This window comes from Balearica regulorum, chromosome W (assembly GCF_011004875.1).
Source record: "Balearica regulorum gibbericeps isolate bBalReg1 chromosome W, bBalReg1.pri, whole genome shotgun sequence".
Classification (NCBI taxonomy): Eukaryota; Metazoa; Chordata; class Aves; order Gruiformes; family Gruidae; genus Balearica; species Balearica regulorum.
The window spans coordinates 17,230,150-17,248,943 of NC_046219.1; the positions used below are offsets into that span (position 1 = coordinate 17,230,150).

Below are 18,794 nucleotides of genomic sequence, written 5' to 3' on the forward strand. Positions count from 1 at the left end.
ACACAGAATTTTTCTTAGAACTCTAAGGCACTGTTTGACCAAGTACCATCTGAGACGTATTCTGTGTGTTTGACCTCTCCATTGTTTCGCACTTCTTTTTTAGCATTTTGATACAATTAAGCTTTCCAAACTAAAAAGGCCTGTACCAATTTTTTTCTTTTGGTGTTTATCTATAGCTAATTAAATAGTAATAGACCAAATCAGTGAATCATCATTAGTGTGAACAAGAGCAAAAAATGTAATGTTGGCATGGGGCTGTTTTTCAAACCTTTTTTCTTTCAGAAGAAAATGGTCATTGTAACAGTAGTAATTATGTTAAAACTTTCTGGTGCATTTGTTTGAAGTTTGCACTGATATTTTTTCATTTCATTTCCATTTAAATATAAGACCATGAACAGAAATTTGAAACAACTTAGTGCTGTGTTCTGCAGTGGCATGTTAAGCAGCATTAGGAACTGTTTGGCACTCATGGTAATCAAATTAGGTATGTTTAGGCATCTGACTTGAAATAAATGTTTATAGAAACTTTCTATTCCTCCTTGAATGAGAAATACAAGAATTTTGAAACTTTAAAAATCTGTAGGCTTTTTTTTTTTTAATTTTCCTTATTTTATAGAATTTCTCTATACATCTACTAATCTTGCAGTTTAACCTCTGAAGTGCTCTGTCATAAAATACCATCTTCTGGGTACTTCACACAATTTAAACCTCTTGAGGAAAGTCATCAAATAATTTGATAGATTCCATGTCTTTAAAATATGTTTCTGTAACTCAGTGGTCTTACTTGCATTTCTTTGTAGAAGACTATTTAAATTCAGTGTGTTGGTTTGGTTTTTGGGGAGGATTTTTTGTTTGTTTTGGATTTTTTTTTGATTGTTTGAGTATTTTTTTTTCAATAGTAAATTATAGGAAATATTTTTGTTAATTAGTCTTGCCATTCTTGATCTGGTTTGTCAGATCAGTATTCTGATAAATTTATCATAGCTTCTTATTTTGTCTTTCATTGTGTTGTCAGTGATAAATTACAGAATCTTTTCAAACTGCTACTGTGAAACGATAAATGCTGCTTGTAGAGTGCTTCCCAGGAACTTAATGCTCTTCTGCTTTTTAGTTTTGAAGGTTTCTTACATGTCACTAGAAGATTTTGATATGTGAAAACACAGTTATTTTTCAAAAAAAAGCATATCCGAAACTCCTTCACAGGGTATTTTACTTGGTCAAAGCTGTGGGAGGAGAGGAAGGGTGGAAGAGCAGAAGGGATATGTTTGTGGATTACATGCAGTTTTTTTGCTTTTTGGCATTTGTGGACATACCTGATAGAGTAGTAAGAAGTCCTGGTTTTGTGGGAAGAAAGTGATTTTGTACATGTAGTATTTGTTATATTTGGGGATCTTGGTTTTGGTCAACACTCTGCATTGTTTCATACTCTGAAAAACTGTAAGCCTTGTTAAGGATTAAATTTATGTAATTTAGGTAGGCCACCAAATTCTCAGATATTTGCTTGTTTGAAGAGAATACAAAAAAACACTCTCCTACCCTATGAGAATTTCTGTTTAACGAGAAGAAAGGTAGACTTACCTCCTCATTTTTTAGACTTCCTTATTTTATTTGTTCAGCAAAATTTTTTTTTTTTTTTGCTACTACTATTTTGCAATGAACTGTTTCTGCCTATGATGTCAAATGTCATTTCTATTACGTCCTATCTTTTCCTGGAAAATTTCTTACATGATGTTGCTGAGCCATTTAGATATAGAGAGCAGGAAATATACTACTGATACTTCTGCCACTCTCTGGGGAGGGGAAGAGGATTTACAAGAAATACTTTGTTAGTCAAAGTTGAAGCTAGCTGTCTCAACTTCACTGTAGAATGTTGATCTCCTGTGACATCTCACAATACTTTATCAACTTTAAACTTTGTAATATCTTCTGTGAACTCTGAAAGGTACCACTAATTGCAGAGTAAAAGAAAAGTTATCAATAAAGCTCATTCTTCCGTACTAGAAATTCTGAAAGATAATTTTCTGTATAATTTCAGTACAAGACTGAGGGATATGGAAGTATGAAAACTTTATAAAGAAAATTATTTTCTTTTTATTGGCTTTGGAATTGTTGGTGAATTTTCTTGAGCTGTGTTTAACTAAAGATATAGCAGTGGTGCTCTTCAGTTGAATAACGTTTGTCAAATACTGATTATAGGTTTGTTTTTTTCTATTAGACGAGCAAGTGCCGCACTCAACTGCTTAAAACGTTTTCACGAGATGAAGAAAAGAGGACCTAAACCTTACAGCCTCCATTTAGATCATATTATTCAGAAAGCGGTCTCAACCCACCAAAAAAAGGATCAGTACCGTGTGCAGAAAGACATCTTTATTTTAAAGGTATTACCATTATTGATTTTTCAAAACTGAATTTGATTTTGTGTTTTGGAGACTTAGATTCCATCCCCCAAGCTTCACTCTCTTATTTAATTCAGAGCCGTTTATGCGATTTCTTTGTAGATTTTTTTTTTTTTCATTTAATTTGTCTTCTAGCTACTTGTGGATGCTAGATTACATTTCTAGAAATTGAGCAGTGAAACTGCAATAATTTTTAATGCTTTTTAGTCCCAATTATAATCTCTTTTTAATGCAGTACTATAACCATGCAATTTACTTTCAAATGCAAAATACTGTGAAGCATAGCCCTTTTAAGAATTATTACATGAACAGTAAGTATATCATGTGACAAGACATGATGCAAGGAAACTTACTGTAGTTTTTTATGTCTGTATTTCAGGATACAGAAGAAGCACTTGTAATGAATCTTCGAGACAGCCAAGTTCTCAATCATAAAGAGAACCTTGAGTGGAATTGGAATCTGATAGGGACCATACTAAAGGTGAGCATAAAGAGGACATGATACTATTTTTATGAAATTTGGGGAGGTGAGTGGTAATAGTCTCCATTTCACATGTGAGCTTTGACTTTCTAATAGCAATTCCATACTATATCCCATAATCTGTTCTATTTCAGAAAATTAGGATCTCATGGGTTTAATCAGTGCTGATATAGTCTCTTTGTATACAACTCTTAAACTAGATACAAAAATACACTACAGTTAAATTCACAAGTTTCTTAATAAGCATGTATTAAATTTGATATAACTTTATTTGTATAGAAATAGACTTTATAGAATGAGATATAGTGACTTTAAAGTTGGTAATACTTTAGACTTCAGCCCAAACTACATATGGATACTGTCTTGTTCAGTTTCATAGCAGATTTTTTTTTTTTTAAATATATAACATGCGCTGAAGATTAAGGCTGGAGGTGGGTTATAGATCAAGCTTCAGATGCTTAGACTGAGCCACACACAAAAACTTCAGTAGTATGTAGTCTTATTGTATATTTTGAACTAATACAAATAGTCCCATAGCATCAAGTTCATTTACAAAATGAATTTGTTTTCACAAAATACAGGAAATATCTCTGACAGGGAGGACATTATCTTAAATATATTTAATGTACAGCTTTTTAAGGGACTACCTCCTTTTTTAAGCAGAGGACTGACTTTCTTTGAGTAAGAAAACTTTCTGAGTACTCTGTATAGTCTTAGAGCCAAAATAGCTCCTGTCATTCTGTGCATCAAACCATCCTTCCATTGTTACCCCCAAGTAACATTTTCTTACTGTCATCTTTACTATGTTATAAAGATGTCAAAAGTACAAACCAGGTTTAATGGTGACAGACATAATGAAGATTATATTTTAAAAAAACCCCAAACAACAACATCCACCCCCCCAAAAAAAATCCCCCTAAATATTTCTGTGCTTTTTTTTCAAGAACTGATAAACTTGAGAGAGCAAGAATCTGTCTGGTATAAAGACCTGAATATGACAGTAGCTTTGCTCCACCAAATTCCACTGTTTGCAGACCTTTTATAGACTATTAGACCTTTTAACGCTATTAGACTAGTAGTTATCTATGATTATTAATCATAGATATTTTTATCTTTGATTCAGTATTAAAGATATTATCAAGAAACTTCTTCAGAATCTCACTTTTTAATTAGTCTGTGTAGTACCTTGACAATGGAAGTTTTATGTAGTTGACAACTAAGGTTGAGGGCAGGGGGCTTTTTGTTGGTTGGTTTTTGTGGGGGTTTTTTTGTCCCCTGAAACTTAGGTCAAGCTGTCAGTTTCCCTGCTGTCTCAGACCTTCCCTGCAGTATATTTTCTAGTGTCCTGTCAAACAGTTCTAAATGTCTCAAAATAAGGGACTTCTGTCTTTTCAGAATGAGAAGTTACTGTGTTTTCCAGTTAAGTACTAACCACTTCTGTTCCTGTTAATGTTATCTTAGCTTAAACTGCACAACACCAGTGTATCAGAGTGGTCCATCTTTAGTCCCTGAATCAGCAGGGTCTAGATTCCAGTGTTTGGACTTCACTATCTCACATGGCTACTCACCTCCCTCCCATCTCAGTCACAACTTCATGGCTGTGGAGCATCAGCTTTCATACCACCTCACTACTTGCATCTCATATGGTCCCCTACTGCCTTTTTTTACTTGCTCAACTTGCTGTCTAAGCTGCTAAAATAGCAGCAAAAGTGGCAGTGGTCAGGATGGAGGAATTGAGACTCTGTTAACAGTAGAGCTTTAATACTTAATCTGGCACTATTGGTTCAATGTTACTAGTGTAGTCAGTTTTACTAATCATTAACTAGTGCACTATGTGTCTTAATATTAATATACCAATTAGAAATGTATAACTGTATCACTTGGGTAGGAAAGAAAAATGTTTGATGCACTTTTTTCCATCCCTTCCAAGATGACACCAGTAGCAACAAAAATAAATCTAAAACCATAGGAACAACAGATGGCTGTAAAAAACAGAGGAAAATATGAAGAAAGGATAGGTCCAGAAGAGAGTATTATGACTTTGTGTGATACTTTTAAAAAAAAATCTTACAAAGTTTCAACAGAGGAGTTTAAATACTGTTTTAATAAGCAATATTTAAGTGAGCTATAACAGAAAAAATATTTTTAAAATAAATCAGATTAATAGTGAAAACAACAGCAAAACAACCAGATTTCCCTGTTATGCATATCAAAATTTGTTTGCTATTTTCAGAGAAGAAACTGATCACAATTGTTTATTTTTGTTAACATATCATAGTTTGCTATTTTCATTAGAATTATGAACTTGTACACATAGCGTGCACCTGACATTCCCTGTCCTTCTCTAGAAAATCATAGAACAGTTCTTGGAGCAAGAATGTGGGCTTTTCAATAAAATAATGGGTTATTTTATAGGTAACATTAGATGCAAGAAAACTTACACTTCTAATTATAAGGTGACTAGAACCATAATAGAAATGAGTAAATTTTAGTGACTAATCAAGGACTGATGTACAAGTTTCATATAATGATATATTTGCTGTTTTTTCTAGTGGCCAAATGTAAATCTAAGGAACTATAAAGATGAACAATTGCACAGGTATGTAAAACTTACATAGACTTCCTTTGAAAAAAGAAATTTGGAAAACCTGGCTTTTAATGTTGTAATAAACTATTCCTTGATGTGTCACATTTCTAAAACTTAACCTATATCTAATTTTTCATTTTTGCTGCTTATCTAATTAGCTTTAGTGGTTTCTGTGCACAGATACTTTATATATTTACTCCCTAAAAAAGAATCATATCAGCTTTGCAAATGCCCTATTTCATTTTAAACCTTAAAGTATTACCTCTTTGATATTTCATACATTAGTGTTTGATGTCAACACTTGACAAATTTTGACAGAATAGGTCTACAGTTCTATGGTTATATAGTTATAGCTTTCATCAAAACCCAAGAGGAAGTTATTTCTAGTTGCTATTAATGGCAAGGGAAGCATGTGTCATTTGAAAAGAATCAGTACAGCTCTGATTCCTTTCATGTCTGTTAACATTAAGGCACTTTTATTACTTTTGTGCATGTGTGATAATAGTGTTACTAATTAGTTCTTGGACGTCACTTTTAACATGCATTTCAGAAATTGATTTGATTAAACAAACTACTTTGAAGAGTAGTTCTGTATTTGTAGGCATGGAAAGCTACTTCTACGTGAATTTGAGGAAAAATCTAAAGCTAAAATGTATCCTGAAAGGCTTGCACTGCATCATTTAAAATTTTTTTAGTAAAAAGTAATCAGGTAACTTTTATATAGTGTTCTCAGCATAATTAATAGTCCCATTGTAATCGTAGTTGTAATTTTGCATTTGTGTGTGTGGGGTTCTGATTATTTTTTTTTCCTTCCCTAAACGTTAATTGCTAATCTATACTTTGTGGTAAAGGATTATTTATCAAATCCGGTGGTTTATAATGTTGTTTCTCTAAAGGAAAATCTGCAGTCCTGGCTGTGACACTCACATCCACTCCTCTACCTACCTACCTGCCTGGGACAGTGTTCCCCTTCCCTGTTTTTGTGTTGCACTCAAGCATTGTTCAGTGCCTAAATAATTGAATTCTAAATAAATTGAGAAAACCTAGGATTGAGTTACTATAAAACTTCTACAGTTGGTTGATCCTTTCTACAGGATTGTGGGCTAGATGCTTTAATGGCTTTAAAATGCTGTTGTTCTTGTTTAATTATAACTAATTAACTCCCAAATCTCTAGTTTCAATGCTGATAATAAAAATTTTCAGCCACTTTCTTTTTTAAAGTGTAAAGTAAATTTATTTGTCCTTCCATAAGTTGATTTTTTTTTTCTTTTATCGTTAGTGTTTTTGTGATGATCTTATGGCTGTTAAAGTGAAATTCAAGATATTTTTGATATAGATCATTTCATAGAGATACCGTTAATGCAGTGTGCGTATATATATCTGTACGTGTATATACATACATATATACACACTTAAGTATATGTGTATATATGCACTCACATATAAATGTATGTGCTAATATATATATTTATTGCTAATAACCCAGAATAAAATGCACTTCATTTAACAAAATTTAAAGAAGCCCTCAGGTTTCCTTTATAATTGGTCCAGTGTTTGGAGTTGGGATAGTGGCTTACTCTCACTTTTTTAACTAAAGGCAATGCTTTAGTTACGCTTTCTTAATGCTTGACATATCTACCTTCAGGCAGAACATTCTGTGTTCTTTTAAAGCACAAATGTGTTTATTTTTTGACTAAGAGTTGATGGGGGAAGCTCTTTGAAGATTTATTCCTGCAATGCAAAATTCCAGCTATATTGCCCACCATGGTTTCAAAAAGTCTGAGTGAGAGTCTGCATTTGCAATTGCTGTGTTATGCTTCAGAAACACTTAAGTGAGGTGAATGAAAATACTGTTGCTGAATAAATATAGCCTTTTTCTGACAGAACATTTTTTTTTTCCGCAATAGTGTTACCTATTGTAGCTAAAGAAAAGTCATATCGCATAAACATTAAGACAGACTCTTCTTTAGCTCTTTGTAAGTCTAGATAGTATAGTCTTTGAAACTCACCACAGGATAAATTACAGCAGAATAAATGATAAGCATGAGAATGAGAAGGAAACTAAGGCTTCTAAGAGCATAGAGATTTTGAGTTTCTTTGCTCATTTTAAGTCATGGCATAGAAAACCCTTTATAACAAACAGTGCAGCTGCATCTCTGAAATCGTGTCTGGATAGACTCATTACTGCTACCTGCTACTCTTTTAATAACTTTTGAAAATTTATTGCCAATAAGCTAATTTAGTGATAAAATATCTTTTATACCAGCATCATTTTGTAATGTGAGACTGTCCTTGTCTTACTGAAAAATAACAATTTTTTTTTTTTTACTTTCCATAGGTTTGTAAGGAGATTGCTATATTTTTACAAGCCTAGCAGTAAACTGTATGCCAACCTGGATCTGGACTATGCCAAGGCTAAGCAGCTCACTGTGGTGGGTTGTCAGTTTACTGAATTTCTTCTTGAATCAGAAGAGGTAAGAAATTTTCAGCTACAAGACTGGAGATAGAATGAGTAGTGCTGCTGTATGCCACTTAGAGGAAAAAAAACCCCTAAATTTTAGTAGATTTCTGTAGACTTTGGGTGTTAAACCTAAAATGATCAGCACAATTAAGAAATATAACTTAAAATTTTGAATTGTCCTGATAAGACACTGGGGAGATGACTGTGTTTAAGTAGGAGTTTTATTAAATACAGCTTTATTAAATGCAATTTAGGGTTTGGTTGTGGTGGGGTTTTTTGTTTCTGTTGGGGTTTTTTAGGTTTTTTTCTATATATATCCTTTGTTTCTCTGCCTCCTTTCTTCTTGTATGCTAAAGACTTTTATACCTCAGGCCAGAGGAAAATGTCATTGAACAATCCTTTTGTTGGAAAGAATAGAATTGGTCCTAAGATGTCTCCAAGCTAAATTCCTTTTATTTGCCTTGAACCTTTTTCTTTAGTCTGAATTGTTTGCCAAACAGCATTTCTATTTTGTATCTATATTGTGTTTGTACATTTTAAGAAATTTTAAATGATGGATTTCAGTAAAGGAGAGAGACACAGTTCTTTTACTAGTAAATGCTATTACTCTTTGTTTTGTTAGGATGGACAAGGTTACCTGGAGGAATTGGTTAAAGATATTGTAAATTGGCTCAACTCTTCATCAGGAATGAAACTTGAACATAATCTTCAAAACAATGGGTTACTAAATACCCTTAGCCAGCACTACTTTCTGTTTTTTGGTACACTCTCTTGTCACCCTCATGGAGTGAAAATGCTTGAAAAATGTAATGTGTTTCAGTGGTGAGTATTTTTATTCTGTTTGAATTGTGCTTACAACTATAATTGTTATGAAACTTTATAAAGCTGAAAAATTTAAAATTATTTTGATTTATTTTCAAGTAAAAATCCTCAGTTGTGGAGGTTTTGGTTGGTTTTTTTAAGAGATTTTTTAGTCCATCTTACTGAGCAGATATGGGTGTATTACAAAATAGCTTACTTTTTCCTGTCCACACCTATCTGACAGAAATCAGTATCAGGAAGGATGATGCTGTACTGAAATGTTTTTTTAAAAAAAACAAACCCCACCAAAAAAAAAACCCACCAAAAAAAAAACCCCAACATACCCAACAAACTGGTAGGTATCATACTGTGTGTGCATGTTGTACTTAAACTTCAGTCCAATATATTTGAGTGAAGATGTGGAGTTCAAAATTTTGTTCGAGTACAAATAAACTTACTTTCCTTTGGGAGTAATTTGGCCAATGGCCAGTTTTTTTTCAAATGTAGTAAATTTTAAGAGAAAATTCAGATGGTTTGATGTACTCCTGGTTTGTTTGGTTTTTTTTTTTAAATTGTTTTCATGGCTTATTAGAATGCAATTTTTTTACTGGCTACAGAAAACAATTTACAATAAAATCTAGACAGTTAATGGGACTAACCTTATGGCAAGCTGTATATGCAGAATGTTTTACAATGTGGAGTTGTTCACAGAGCTTTATGAACATTTATTTTTGTACTCATCACCAATCCAAGTATACTGACAAAACTGTTACATAGCAACTATAAAAAAAAAGTTGGTTTGGGTTGGTTTTTTTCCCCTTGCAGTTTAGTGTGTTATTTGGTCTCCCTTTGACTCTAACAGCTGTAACAGTTTAAAGTCACTCCATTTCATATGAGATGTTACTTTGTATTCTTCTGCATTTATAGAACTGAAAATATAATTCAGAATATTTAAGTTTAAATTATTGATTGAATAAATAAGTGGGTTTGAGTGGGTTCAAATACTAATTTTTATTTTCCTCTCCCCTTTAGTCTTCTTAATCTTTGTTCTTTGAAGAACCAGGATCACTTGTTAAAATTGACTGTTTCTAGTTTGGATTACAGCAGAGATGGGTTAGCAAGAGTCATTCTTTCTAAAATCCTGACAGCAGCTACCGATGTAAGTTCAATTCAACTTATCTTCCATTGTTATTTGCCACTAGATGTTTATTTTCTTATTCAAGGTGTGTGACTTTATTTTTAAGATAATAGATATGCAGAAAGGGTTTTATTTTTGTATTTAGAGAAATGAAACTCCTACTCGTATAGCTTTTGAATTTGCTGTGGACTTCACACCTTGTATTGTATTCGTGCTCAAGAAATTAAGTCATTCAAACAGATGTTTCTCTCATGTATGAAGGGGGTTAAAGTCTTTAAATGTGTAAACCTGTGTTGGTTTTGCGTGGCAAGGTTTTGGTAGCGGGGGGGCTACAGGGGTGGCTTCTGTGAGAAGCTACTAGAAGCTTCCCCTGTGTCTGATAGAGCCAATGCCAGCCGGCTCCAAGACGGACCCGCCGCTGGCCAAGGCCAAGCCAATCAGCGCCTCTGTGATAACATATTTAAGAAAGACAAAAACAGTTAGAGAGAGCTTTTGCAGCCAGAGAGAGAGGAGTGAGAAGATGTAAGAACATCTGCAGACACCAAGGTCAGTGAAGAAGGAGGGGGAGGAGGTGCTCCAGGTGCCGGAGCAAGATCCCCCTGCAGCCCGTGGTGAAGACCATGGTGAAGCAGGCTGTTCCCCTGCAGCCCATGGAGGGAGGATGAGGGGGTGTAGAGATTCCACCTGCAGCCCGTGGAGGACCCCACGCCGGAGCAGGTGGAGACACCTGAAGGAGGCTGTGGCCCCGTGGGAAGCCCGCGCTGGAGCAAGCTCCTGGCAGGACCTGTGGATCCGTGGAGAGAGGAGCCCACGCCAGAGCAGGTTTGCTGACAGGACTTGTGACCCCGTGGGGGACCCACGCTGGAGCAGTTTGCTCCTGAAGGTCTGCACCCCGTGGAGGAGACTCACGTTGGAGAAGGCCGTGAAGGACTGTCTCCCGTGAGAGGGACTCCATGCTGGAGCAGGGGAATGATGAGAGGAGTCCTCCCCCTGAGGATGAAGAAGCGGCAGAAACACCGTGTGATGAACTGACCTTAACCCCCACTCCCCGTCCCCCTGTGCCGCTGGGGGGGGCGGAGGTTGAAGCCGGGAGTGAAGTTGGGCCCGGGAAGATGGGAGGGGTGGGGGGAGGTGTTTTTAAGATTTGGTTTTATTTCTCATTCCTCTACTCTGTTTTGCTTAGTAATAAATAAGATGAATTCCCTCTCTAAGTTCGGTCTGTTTTGCTCGTGATGATAATTAGAGAATGATCTCTCCCTGTCCTTATCTCGACCCGTAAGTTTTTTTTTCATTGTACTTTTTCTCCCCTGTTTAATGAAAGAGGGGAGTGATAGAGCGGCTCTGGTGGGCACCTGGCCCTCAGCCAGGGTCAACCCACCACAGTCTTTTTTTGGCGCCCAACGTGGGGCACGAGAAAATCGAGATAAGGATAGTAATTGGAAGAGGTAACGGGCAAAACATTGACTGAACGTAACTTGAGAGTGATATAGTGGTGAAGGGACTAGAGGTAGATTTTGTGTGTAGATTGTCCACTCTTGTTTGGTGTTGTGATAGTGTTGTTTTGATTTTGGTGTGGGGAATTCTTTTTCTTTTTCTTTGTTGATGTGATTAGTGTTTGTGAAGTTTTGTGTTGAATGTATATTTTAAAGGTAATTCTTAAATATGTGATTCACAGAGGCGAGGGGTGGAATGTGTTGGTTTTGCGTGGCAAGGTTTTGGTAGCGGGGGGGCTACAGGGGTGGCTTCTGTGAGAAGCTACTAGAAGCTTCCCCTGTGTCTGATAGAGCCAATGCCAGCCGGCTCCAAGACGGACCCGCCGCTGGCCAAGGCCAAGCCAATCAGCGCCTCTGTGATAACATATTTAAGAAAGACAAAAAACAGTTAGAGAGAGCTTTTGCAGCCAGAGAGAGAGGAGTGAGAAGATGTAAGAACATCTGCAGACACCAAGGTCAGTGAAGAAGGAGGGGGAGGAGGTGCTCCAGGTGCCGGAGCAAGATCCCCCTGCAGCCCGTGGTGAAGACCATGGTGAAGCAGGCTGTTCCCCTGCAGCCCATGGAGGGAGGATGAGGGGGTGTAGAGATTCCACCTGCAGCCCGTGGAGGACCCCACGCCGGAGCAGGTGGAGACACCTGAAGGAGGCTGTGGCCCCGTGGGAAGCCCGCGCTGGAGCAAGCTCCTGGCAGGACCTGTGGATCCGTGGAGAGAGGAGCCCACGCCAGAGCAGGTTTGCTGACAGGACTTGTGACCCCGTGGGGGACCCACGCTGGAGCAGTTTGCTCCTGAAGGTCTGCACCCCGTGGAGGAGACTCACGTTGGAGAAGGCCGTGAAGGACTGTCTCCCGTGAGAGGGACTCCATGCTGGAGCAGGGGAATGATGAGAGGAGTCCTCCCCCTGAGGATGAAGAAGCGGCAGAAACACCGTGTGATGAACTGACCTTAACCCCCACTCCCCGTCCCCCTGTGCCGCTGGGGGGGGCGGAGGTTGAAGCCGGGAGTGAAGTTGGGCCCGGGAAGATGGGAGGGGTGGGGGGAGGTGTTTTTAAGATTTGGTTTTATTTCTCATTCCTCTACTCTGTTTTGCTTAGTAATAAATAAGATGAATTCCCTCTCTAAGTTCGGTCTGTTTTGCTCGTGATGATAATTAGAGAATGATCTCTCCCTGTCCTTATCTCGACCCGTAAGTTTTTTTTTCATTGTACTTTTTCTCCCCTGTTTAATGAAAGAGGGGAGTGATAGAGCGGCTCTGGTGGGCACCTGGCCCTCAGCCAGGGTCAACCCACCACAAAACCAAATATAACATTACTGTCTAGGTCAGTGGACATCCTAAATCAATGGTGAAGGCATTGTTTTCACAAACAGAAATGTGTATTTCTATTAGTAATAAGTAGGTTAACCTTCCAGTGATAGATACAGTTTTGATAATGATTGAAATTACTGTGGTGCAACTGAGTAGAAGCTATAGCTCCTGGAACAAGGGGATGGTTTAGAAATAGGCATTGGGATTTGTACTTCTGAATCAAAGAAGGTGAGTGAGCTCACTTAGGAAAGGAAGCTCTTGAACCTTTAAGAAAAGTGAAATTAATCAGGTGTAATATAGTAGACAAGCAAGCATTAATGTCAGGAAAATGACAATTGAAATCTAACTAGGAAAGAATTTTCAGTGCTTCAGGGAGAACTATTACTCTATCACCTGGACAAAGCAGAGTATGCTCTAGAGTGGATACAAGAGGGAATAAGGTAGACACTAGCTTTAAATATCTTGTTGTATTTAGAGGAGAGGGAAAGAAAGAAATCAAGGATATTTCTCTGAGACTACCAGAGATGTGATGACTTTTATAGGTAGAGAGAGGAATCTGAAAGTAATATAGTTGGGGTTGAAGGAATGACTTGTTGAAAGAAAAGGGTAAGACTGCCTACTGACTGACTTTTAAATAATCTTTCAAAGAAGTGATGACTTTAATATCCTTTCTCCAAAGGTATTTTATGCCCAGTCTGAGCAAGGAAATAAAAATCCGTATGTTGTGAGGGCACATGCCTGTGTCTTTATTAGTCTTCTAAGCTCCTGTTATATCACTACCGGTTAAGAGCAGTTTAGACAGCAGAACTTCATTTAGGTGTTTCTATTGAGAGTTTGTGTCAATGGGTACTGGCCCCCTCCACCACCTCCCAGCTATTTAGCTAAATACAGCTAAAGAGAGGCTGTACATGGGGGAAGAGCACTCCAGCATTTCAGTTTCTTCCAAATGCAGCTAGTTAACAATTAGAAAAAAGTCCAAGCATGCTGTCACAGTCTTCTCAATGAGGTATACAGTTCCACAGATAATTTTAGGCATTTTATTATGAATTAGTGTTTGTATTTTAGATTTTGGGAAAGATTTATTGATCCTGATATCTAAGGTATGAGGACTTAAATTCTGTTTTGAGGGAGATTCCTCCAAACATTTTCAAACATCCAGTACTTGCACCAGAAGCTTTATGTAAGTAGGAACAAGTTGATCATCTTCCAAATGTTCTATAAAGACCTACTTTTACCTTTTTTGTAGGAGAGTGAGGAGGAAGAAACAAAACAGAATATATTCAACTCTGATGCAGGTATCACTAGCTGTAAGCAGACTGGCTTGAAGTGAGGTGCAGATACTGTCTGAACATACTGTCCCAAGCATATACAAAACCAGAAAACAGTTGAGAGCTACTGCTGCCGTTAGTGATGATAACTAAAAATGCAACTTCCACCTACTTGTGGTTCACCTTAATGAACAATGTGTAGTAAACACTTCCTGTACTTCAGATGTGAATAGGATAGACGTCACTCTCCAGCACCTTGGAAATTAAGAAAGCTTGTAGAGCCCTGTACGGGTTTTGGTTGGGATAGAGTTAAATTTCTTCATAGTAGCTTGTATGGGGCTATGTTTTGGTTCTGTGCTGAAAATAGTGTTGATAACACACTAATGTGTCAGCTACTGCTGAGCAGTGCTCACACAGCATCAAGGTCTTTTCAGCTCATCATACTGCCCTGCCAGTGAGTAGGTTGGGGGTCCACAAAAAGTTGGGAGGCGACACAGCTGGGACAGCTGACCTGAACTGACCAGAGTGATATTCCAGACCATATGATGTCATGTTCAGCAATAAAACTGGGGGGGGGGGGGGGGGAGGGTGCTGCTTGGGAACTGGCTTAGGCATTGGTTGGTTGGTGGTTTTCTTTGGCATTGCTTGTTTTTCTTGGGTTTTATTTTCTTCTCTCTTTGTCTTTTGTGTGTGTGGTTTTTTTTCTTTTTTCTTTCTCTTGTTTTTAATTTCTTTTTAATTATTAAACTGTCCTTATCTCAACCCACAAGTTTTCTCACCTTTACCCTTCCAATTCTCCCCCACCTCATCCCACCAGGGGGGAAGTGAGTGCTTTCTGTGAAAAGAATTAGATATAATGGTCTGAATTTTAATAGGCCTCACTGGCATTACCACGAGTATTTAATGCCAAACCTTGACAGATGTCGAGATAGAACTCCCTGGAGAAAGCTAAGAGACATTATACAGACTCAGAAACTTAAGAACTCAAAACTTGGAGCTCGCATACCTTCTCACATCCGTGATGTTTTAAGGTTTCAGCCTATATTAGTAGACTATGGCTACTGAGTTCTAATGTTTCTATTTCCCAGTCTCTCACTGATGCATGGATCTAGAAACACTGTCTAGGGAAACAGCAGAGATGAAGTAACTGTCTATTTTTGCAAGTCTCTTGAAATGTAAAAGAATAGAAATTATTAGGATATGTCTTCTCAGCTGCCTACCACTGACTACCACCTTATAATGCATATCAACTCCTGACTACGTGACTGGTGCCGTTGCGAGGGTTTTGGCTTTTATGACAACAGGATAGTCTTTGATGACTATAGCCTGTTAGAGAGGGATGGGATCCACCTGTCTAGAAGAGGAAAGGGAATCTTTGGCAGCAGGCTGGCCAACTTGGTGAGGCAGGATTTAAACTAAAGGACTTGGGGGGTGGGGTCCAAAGTGGCAATGCTCATGCCATCGCATCCAACTGGGAAACAAGCCAGGCTAACCAGAGCAGCAACAAATGTTCCTTAGCTGCCTCCCAAGATGAGAAGCAGAAGACCAGCCACCTCAAGGGTGTGTGTGGCTATGGTGGACCCTCTTGCACCCCTCGAGGGAAACCTCCATGCTCGATTACCTCTCTGAAATGCCTGTACACCAATGCACGCAGCACGGGGAATAAACAGGAAGAACTAGAGATCTGTGTGCAGTCACAGAGCCGTGAACTTGTTGCAATTACAGAGACATGGTGGGATAGCTCGCATGACTGGAATGGTGTCATGGATGGCTATGTACTTTTTAGGAAAGACAGGCCAGCAAGGCGAGGTGGTGGAGTTGCTCTTTATGTGAGAGAGCAACTCGAATGTATCGACCTCCGCCTAGGGGCAGATGAAGAGCGAGTCCAGAGCTTATGGGTAAGGATTAAGGGGCAGGCTAATATGGGTGACACTGTTGTGGGTGTTTACTACAGGCCACCTGATCATGAAGAGGAAGTCGATGAGGCCTTCTACAGACAGCTGGGAGTAGCCTCACAATCACAGGCCCTGGTTGTCATGGGGGACTTCCACCACCCTGATATTTGCTGGAAAGGCAACACAGCTAGGCATGCGCAGTCCAGGAGGTTCCTGCAGAGCATTGATGACAACTTTTTGACACAGGTGGTGGAGGAGCCCACGAGGAGAGGGGTGCTGCTGGACCTGGTACTAACAAACAAAGAAGGACTGGTTGGGGATGTGAAGGTTGGGGGCAGCCTTGGCTGCAGTGACCATGAGATGGTGGAATTCAGGATCCTTCATGGAAGGAGCAGGGCAATAAGTAGGATTACAACCCTGGACTTCAGGAGAGGGAACTTTGGCCTTTTCAAAGACCTGCTTGGGAGAATCCCATGGGTTAGGGCTCTAGAAGGTAGGAGGAGTCCAAGAGATCTGGTCAATATTCAAGCACCGCTTCTTCCTAGCTCAAGATCGGTGTATCCCGAAGAGTAGGAAATCAAGCAAAGGAGGCAGGAGAGCTGCATGGATGAGCAAGGAGCTTCTGGAAAAAACCCAAAAGGAAGAAGGAAGTTTACCGAATGTGGAAGAAGGGACTGGCCACTTGGGAGGAATATAGGGATGTAGTCAGAGAATGTAGGGATGCAACAAGGAAGGCTAAGGCCCACTTGGAATTAAATCTGGCAAGGGATGTCAAGGACAACAAGAAGGGCTTCTTCAAGTACATCAGCAGCAAAAGGAAGACTAGGGAAAATGTGGGCCTGCTGCTGAATGAGGTGGGTGCCTTGGTGACAGAAGATACAGAGAAGGTGGAGTCACTGAATGCCTTCTTTGCTTCAGTCTTTACTGCTAAGGACAGCCCTCAGGAATCTGAGACCCTGGAGGTAGGAGAGAAAGTCTGGAGAAAGGAAGACCTTCAAGCGGTGGAAGAGGATAGGGTTAGAGATCATTTAGGCAAACTCAACACCCAGAAATCCATGGGCCCTGATGGGATGCACCCATGAGTACTGAGGGAGCTGGCAGATGTTATTGCTAGGCCACTCTCAATTATCTTTGAAAAGTCATAGAGAAGAGGAGAGGTGCCTGAGGACTGGAGGAAAGCCAATGTTACTCCAGTCCTCGAAAAGGGCAAGAAGGAGGAGGACCCAGGAAACTACAGGCCAGTCAGCCTCAACTCCATCCCTGGAAAGGTGAAGGAACAGCTCATTCTGGAGGTCATCTCTAAGCACGTGGAGGAGAAGGTGGTTATCAGGAGTGATCAACATGGATTCACCAAGGGGAAATCATGCCTGACCAATCTGATAGCCTTCTATGATGGCATGACTGGCTGGGTGGATGAGGGGAGAGCAGTGGATGTTGTCTGCCTTGACTTCAGCAATGCTTTTGACACCATCTCCCATAACATCCTCATAGGTAAGCTTAGGAAGTGTGGGTCGAATGAGTGGACAGTGAGGTGGATTGAGAACTGGCTGAATGGCAGGGCTCAGAGGGTTGTGATAAGTGCCGCAGAGTCTAGTTGGAGGCCTGTAGCTAGCGGTGTTCCCCAGGGGTCAGTACTGGGTCCAGTCTTGTTCAACATATTCATCAGTAACCTGGACGAGGGGACAGAGTGTACCCTCAGCAAGTGTGCTGATGATACAAAACTGGAAGGAGTGGCTGATACACCAGAAGGCTATTCTGCTATTCAGAAAGACCTGGACAGACTAGAGAATTGGGCAGAGAGGAACGATATGAAATTCAACAAGGGCAAGTGTAGGGTCCTGCACCTATGGAGGAATAACCCCACGCACCAGTACAGGTTAGGGGTTGACCTGCTGGGAAGCAGCACTGCAGAGAAGGACCTGGGAGTCCTGGTGGACAACAAGTTAAGCATGAACCAGCAATGATGTGCCCTCGTGGACAGGAGGGCCAATGGTATCCTGGGGTGCATTAAGAAGAGTGTGGCCAGCAGGTTGAGGGAGGTTATCCTCCCCCTCTACTCTGCCCTGGTGAGGCCACATCTGGAGTACTGTGTCCAGTTCTGGGCTCCCCAGTTCAAGAAAGACAGGGAACTACTGGAGAGAGTCCAGTGGAGGGTTACAAGGATGATTAAGGGACTGGAGCATCTCTCTTATGAGGAAAGGCTGAGAGAGCTGGGTCTGTGTAGCCTGGAGAAGAGAAAACTGAAAGGGGATCTCATCAATGCTTATAAATATCTAAAGGGTGGATGTCTAGAGGATGGGGCCAGACTCTCTTCAGTGGTGCCCAGTGACAGGACAAGGGCACAAAGTGGAACACAGGAAATTCCATCTGAATGTGAGGAAAAACTTCTTCCCTTTGAGGGTGACAGAGCACTGGAACAGGCTGCCCAGAGAGGTTGTGGAGTCTCCTTCTCTGGAGATATTCAAAACCCGCCTGGACGCGATCCTGTGCAACCTGCTCTAGATGAACGTGCTCTAGCAGGGGGGTTGGACTAGATGATCTCCAGAGGTCCCTTCCAACCCCTATTCTTCTGTGATTGTGTGATATGCATTTTATTTTATGTTTCAAATGTTTGGGGAGGTCTCCTAATTAACATGCTAATTATTCACAAAGGGGTGTACATTTTAGTATTAAAATCAATGCAGATTGGCTTTGGATACACTATTTCTTGATACTATTCCACAGATATATTTTATATACACTTACAATAAGGAAAGAATACCTTGAAGGGTCCTATTGTTCTAAATCCTCGGTCCATTGAGAGATCCTATCCTGGTTACTATAGTTTCAGAACATACTGTTAAGGATACTTGAGATGATGTATACTTTGCACAGTATTAATCCTTATTTTTCCTACATCAGTGTGGCTGGTACAGCACTACTGACAGTTGTGGTATGCTTGTTTCTAGTGTCTCTGGTATTTGAAAGGGA

General features: G+C 39.6%; 1 protein-coding gene across 1 annotated transcript in view; it reads left to right on the top strand.

Moving 5' to 3' along the window:
• LOC142599310 (rapamycin-insensitive companion of mTOR-like) overlaps positions 1-9,957 on the top strand; it is a 54,134-nt gene extending 44,177 nt beyond the window's left edge. The window contains exons 16-21 of the mRNA XM_075739181.1: positions 2,216-2,378; positions 2,776-2,877; positions 5,430-5,476; positions 7,803-7,938; positions 8,548-8,747; positions 9,759-9,957. Of these exons, the coding sequence (XP_075595296.1) occupies positions 2,216-2,378; positions 2,776-2,877; positions 5,430-5,476; positions 7,803-7,938; positions 8,548-8,747; positions 9,759-9,957 (847 nt within the window). The remainder of the gene's footprint in view (positions 1-2,215; positions 2,379-2,775; positions 2,878-5,429; positions 5,477-7,802; positions 7,939-8,547; positions 8,748-9,758) is intronic.
• Positions 9,958-18,794: the final 8,837 nt, after the last annotated feature.